Source organism: Pygoscelis adeliae, unplaced genomic scaffold, assembly GCF_000699105.1.
Source record: "Pygoscelis adeliae isolate BGI_AS28 unplaced genomic scaffold, ASM69910v1 Scaffold172, whole genome shotgun sequence".
NCBI lineage: Eukaryota > Metazoa > Chordata > Aves > Sphenisciformes > Spheniscidae > Pygoscelis > Pygoscelis adeliae.
Window position 1 is genome coordinate 2466579 of NW_008824338.1, and position 6000 is coordinate 2472578.

The following is a 6000-nucleotide window of genomic DNA, read 5'->3' on the forward strand; positions in this document are numbered from 1 at the left end:
AGTGCATGCATGCAATACACGTTTTACCATTGCAAAACCTAATTTCTCCATCCCCTTTATACTTTTGACTTGCCTGCTTGCTGTATATTACTAGAACTGGAAAAAATACCCTTCCAATGAATCCTGGCTGGAAATCAGGGCTGGCAACAACACAGTGTTGTGCTGAATGGATGAGCTTGGGTATCAGAAACTACACTGCTAATTTGATCACAGTGCTCTGCCCACACTACTGCTCAGTGCTGATATTTGTGCTCTCTTGGATATCTCTGTATGTTACGTCATTGAGCCATGTAGATTTAACCTAAGATTTTGCTTTTATTTCTATATTATGAAGCCAAAAGAGACCATTGTGGTCATCCAGTCTGACACTCATGAACAGCACAACATAACCCTTCAGACACATTTAAATGACATTATATTTGAGCTGGGCCATTTAAAATATTGAGCTTTCATTTAAAAATTGCTAGTGGTTGAAAGGCAATGGCTTTAAGTCATAAGCTGTCCCAATGGTTAATTGCTTTCACTGTAAATTATCTCTAAATTATTTAATCTGCAACTTCAGCTTCCAGCCATCAGATCCCATTTTCCATTTGCCTCCACTTAGCTGTGTTCACTAAGTACAAAATTATAGCCTGTCATCGAGTCATCCCACAGACCTCTCCTTGATAAGCTACTTAGCCTGGGAGGCTTTACAAGTTTACCAGTCCCTTAAGTATTCAAAGCCGTGTTGTCTGAACTCTATCCAGATTATCAACTTCTTCAAAAAATTGTGAGCTGGACTTAGTGCTCCTGCAGTGGTTGCACAGTGCCAGATAGGAACTTGCCATAATTATCCGGCTCCCGGTGGACATTTCCCCCTCTACTCATCTAAGGATTGTCACAGCCGTGTACAGGAGCTCATCTTCTGCTGGTTATCCTCCAGGACAACCAACTTCTTTTCTGACTGGGTTCTTTCCAAGGCACTGCCTTTCCTTTAAATATGGCCTGTCTTCTTGCATCCTAGCTAGGAATGCTAGCTTTATGTTTGTCTGTATTAAAACACATAGAATGGGTTCAACTTACCTAACTGTGAGAGATCTACAGCATCTCTAGATTTCTTCTGTAACCACTTGCAAAAAATAGGCACTTCTAAATGTCTGAAGTAGGTCAGATGCCTATTTCTTTCCATTGCCTATAAAAGGAATCTGTGTGGCTTGCTTAGATGCAGATGTCTAAAATTAGCAGAGAGGAACCCCAGACAGCACATTCACTCGCAGTCAGCAGGCCAAACCATCCGAATTGCATTCAGCCAGTAACATATCCCATTTATTAATCACCCATCACCTTTATCACCCGCAAATAATCCATTATTATCTTCTTCCAGGCAGTTGAGAAAAAATGCTAAGTAACAGAGGGACAAAAGCCGAGTTTAAGGCTCTCCAGCAGAAACACAGCAACATGGGCAGTGTCTCCTCTTGACACTTTGAGGTCTGTGTCCTGCATGGCTTTTGGTTCTTTAAATGTGCAACCACCAGTTTTGTATGGTTCCAGTTTCTGATTCAAAATGACAGTGCCAAGTCAAATATCTTGATGGAATGCACCATCAGCACTGTTCTTTACAATCTAGACCGTGCTCCCCTCAGCCTGTGGTCCTCAGATCAGAGCAACCGAGGTGATTATTTATTTTTAATCTGAGAGGCTGTACAAACTGGAGCCTGGACACCTGGGAAGTTGCTAGGGAAGCACTCAAGCCCATATATTTCTTGCTTCTCCAAGTACAGCAGCTTGACCAATGTCTTAATGTTTCTTTGGTTTGTTTTTACTGGGTCAACTGGTATCCTTGTTCATGCGTCCAGTGACACAACGCCCACAGTCATATAGAAATAGTGAAGGGCTGTAACTAAAGAACACCCCTGAATGAAAAGCAGATTCTGATGTGATACAGAGGGAGACACGTTGTCTTTCTGCATTAGCAGCAGCAAACTCAGCAGTTAATTCAGTGTCTCTTGTCCCCAGGCACTATTCTGCTGAGAAACATCCTTATATCACTATGAGGTTTTGTTGTAACTGGTGTACGTAAGACTCGCCTGCTCAGAACTGCCTGATGAGTTAAACCCTGATATCTCTGCTCGGTTTTCCTTCATGGTCTTCCTCCAGACAAAATTCCCTCTGACTTCAGCATACGTTTTGCTTTAACATTTCCAGATAAAGCATGTTGCAGTAGTTGTACTCACAATCCTTTTAAGTGTCACTTTTAATGATGTTGCTGGCAGTTCTTAGACATTACTTTTTAAAAAAAAAAGCTTCTTAAAATGTATATTCCTCTTATTTTTATGAGATGCCTGCAAAATACATGGCAGTGTGCAGCGCAGGGGAATAAAATATTTTAATGATGGCTTCCAGAGAAATTTCTCCTGCTGCCTGCAACAAACACCATGGCTAATGAGTGCGTGGCTGGTATGTGACAAGTGATTGGAAAGTCTATTCTCTAGTTTCCCCATGTAAACAAAATGGTTTCTCACAACTGTTACTCAGGTCAAAAGCAGCACTACTTGGCAAACAAACTTATCTTTAAGAACATTTGCTGGAAATGTTTATGCTTGGTTCCTGAAAAGGACACCAAGCACAGTTGTAGTATAGCACAGTGTACTGCTGATGAGACTGGATCGGGCCAAGTAGTAAGGGTGTGCCCCTTTACTTATTTTCAAGCACATATTTGGGAAAATGTAGTCCTTCCAAAGGCAAAATATTTGGTCTGTGCATCTATTTTATGGGCATTACGGATAAATTATCTGTGCCAGGGAAGATCTGCAAGCAGGCTGAGCTGGGGAACACCACTCTTCCCCCCCCTTCATGTGCAGGAGAGCTACGGAGAAGGTGCCTGGGAGCCTTTTCCAGCTCATCTTGGCAGTACCACACTCCACATTACTCAGATACTGAGATTTTTGTGATGTAGATTTCTTTCCTTTTTCCCAAGAGAACATGCAGTGTGCATACAGAAAACTAGCGGGATTGGGGGGGGAGATTACTTCTTTGCGACCTGTGCAAATGCCATCTATTTTGATAGGAGGGCACTCAACAGTCTCTTCCAACATGGTGCTTTCTTCTGTTGACTTTGATTTAATCTGAGGTGAGAAATGTCTCATTTTGGGAGGGAAGGAAAGTATTTTACTGGAAGGTCAAATATATGTTCTTCAAATCCTTGGAGATTCTTTGATCTATTTAGACATTTGGAAGGTGAAATCAAGCTCTGTCAACCCCTGGTTAATAAGCACAGGTTAGAATATCGTGATGAGTTGAGTGCATTGCATAGATACGAATCCACGGCATGGAATCTTCCTTTTTCAATAGAACAAGGCATCTACTTTTATCCATGATGAATCTTAAAACTAGAGCATCTGTATCTGAAAATTTTAAGCTATCTTTAACAACATATTTCTTCTCCATCTGAGTGCTGTCTGACATACAAAAAGTTTGCCTTTACAGGGAAATAGTGTTTAAAAGTCCCCAAATCATCTTTAGAGGAGCATTTTGGTAAAGTGTATAGTGTGTAGATCACAAGGTTTTGTAGGATAAATATTTAATGGCATGTGTTGGGAATTGCTGCGCAATTAAATCGTGGTTTTGCTTCTCATAAAAGGTGATTATCCCATTTTTATGCCATCATTATCTTTGCTGCACTGTCACAGTCATCAACTCTGTCTCATCCAGTTGTCTGGTGTAGAGAGATATATGTTACCCTGTTGATCTATTCTAATGCCTGAGGTTTCTTTAGATCCAGTAGCAGCTCAATATGTGCATTTCTCCTATTAGCACGGATACATCTGATCTAACTGTCCATCTAGAAGTCTGGCATGGGATCTAAAATGGTTACCCAACAAGACCCTACGGGCTGAAACAAATGGTGGCTTTGGGACAAAGTTATGTTGCAAGCAGAGCTGGAAAATCTCAGAAAATATTAAATTTACCCAAGAATAGTGTCAGGGCCATGTGGGATCATGACCATTTGACAAATGTGACTCCTCCCACCCAAGTGTGAAAGGCAAAATCAAAACAAATATTTTGTAAATAGAACTAAAAAAGAAGGCAGAAGGAAGCTAATGTATCACACATTTTCACACATCTAAATTCCTGTGATGGTGGGAAGCATTGTATACTTTGTACAGCGGAAGCCCAGTGAATGTATTGTGTGAGTAATACTCAAATTTCATGAACAAAAGCCCCCTGGGACTGATGGAAAGACAGGGAACGCAGATTCTGGGCAGACCCACCCTGGCCATCTCTCCATCCCTCTTAGTGCTCTGCCATGCATTTTCATTATGTCAACAGGCAGCCTCGCCCTCCATTACATTAAATGGGATTTGGATTTTGTTTTGTTATTTTCCAGTAAGAATCAACAAGTTCTTTTAATTCCTAGCTAGGTAATTATAAATTCCTCAGGTTACTCCTTTAATTTCTGAGGGTACGGCCAAGTGTGTAATTTGCACATACTCTTCTAACCGTAGCCCTTGTGCTGCAGTAACTTTGCTGTCTGTTTATTGTAACGGCTGTGCTTCCCTTTGATAACGCTATCCTATAACCATCTGCATTGCTCCCCCCATACCCTAAGGTAATGTTAAATGTGTCTGCACACCAACTGGCTTTCTGTTCCTGATTAACCTCTGCTTCCTCTGCTTCCAGGTGTCAGTAGATGTTGCTGGACTGATCACTGTTACACTCCAACAAAGCATTTGTGCCTGTGGTATCTGAACATACATGGGTTAGTCAGTTCATTCATTTATAAGCGAACAAAACCTGCTCAGGACATAGTCATTTCTGGCTTACAATCATGTTTTCCTGTTTGGGTAAAGCTGTCTTGTGGATGAGAAATGTCACAATCGTGGGTCATTTTCCCCTTGATCTTATCATCAGTGAAAGAGACTCAAGATGCAAAACCATGCTGTATCTTAGAAAAACTGGCTGGGTAGGACAGCAAAAGCGAGGAGCTATGAAATTCAGCTTCAGCACTCAAATATCTTTGCATAAGAAATTATAGAGTTGATTTTTCAGGGTGTCAGCACAGAAACCCTGTTTCTTCATGAAATGCTAGGGGACAAAAACAGGAGGGAGTCCCTGTCCCCCCACCCTGTACTTTCCCCCTGCATGAGCAGGTGCAATGCTTGCCTGGCCTCCCTCCACTTCAGTGAAAAGGGCTGAATTGCTCCCGAGCGTGCAAGGACCGGAGCACCGTTGTTATCTTAGACGTCAGCGGGTTCTCCGATTTTTCAGGTGACTGATCGTCATGAAGGAAAGGGATTTACACAACAGACAGCACACGCACGAACGGTAGGACCGAGGCCTTTTGGGAAAAGTATCACATAAACCTTCATTCAAAATTCAAGCCGGCATTTCCCTTCCCTTCTCACATTTTCCCCTCACGCACTTTTAGAAATCGAGACAGCGTGCCCCGAGAGTCCCTTGGCTTTGCGGGGCTGTTTTCCCCCAGCCCTGAGCATTAGCTACACGGGCACGCTGCTGCTGGCTAACAGCTGGCATTCAGCTCCTGCCGCTTTACCTGCTGCAGCCGGGAGCTTGCGGAGGTGGCGGCGGCTGCTGCGGCGGCTGCCCCGGCTGCTCTCCTCATCCTCCCCTGCTCTCATCGTCTGGCTCTGCTGGCCGAGGTCCTCCGTGCTCTGCCCAGGTACCATTGCCACCCTCTTTGCACCTTGGGGCAGGAGCACTTCACAGGGCAGCGGTCCTTCCCCGGCCGGCGAGGAAAGCGCAGGTTATTTTCCTCATGGCAACAAGTTGCTGAAGCTGGCTGAAACCAAATGCAAACCACAAAGTGGTTTGTGAACAACTTTGTTGCTATTTCAGAAGGCTTTGCCCTTTGCAGTGACACAGGCTGTTGCTATTCTTGGGAGCCTATTGCAGGCGAGGGGAGGGCCGTCTGTCGGAAGTATTGCTTTTGCCTTTTAACAAATAGTTGGAGACATCAGAAGTCCACGCACAGCTCAATGCACATTCCTTACCCATTAGCTT

The 6000-nt window shown here is 43.4% G+C and overlaps 1 protein-coding gene across 1 annotated transcript in view; it reads right to left on the reverse strand.

Annotated features, from left to right (window-relative positions):
- The window catches only part of SLC2A12 (solute carrier family 2 (facilitated glucose transporter), member 12), a 34754-nt gene extending 28885 nt beyond the window's left edge, over positions 1–5869 (reverse strand). The window contains exon 1 of the mRNA XM_009319072.1: positions 5534–5869. Within this exon, the coding sequence (XP_009317347.1) occupies positions 5534–5666 (133 nt within the window). The 5' untranslated portion in view covers positions 5667–5869. The remainder of the gene's footprint in view (positions 1–5533) is intronic.
- Positions 5870–6000: the final 131 nt, after the last annotated feature.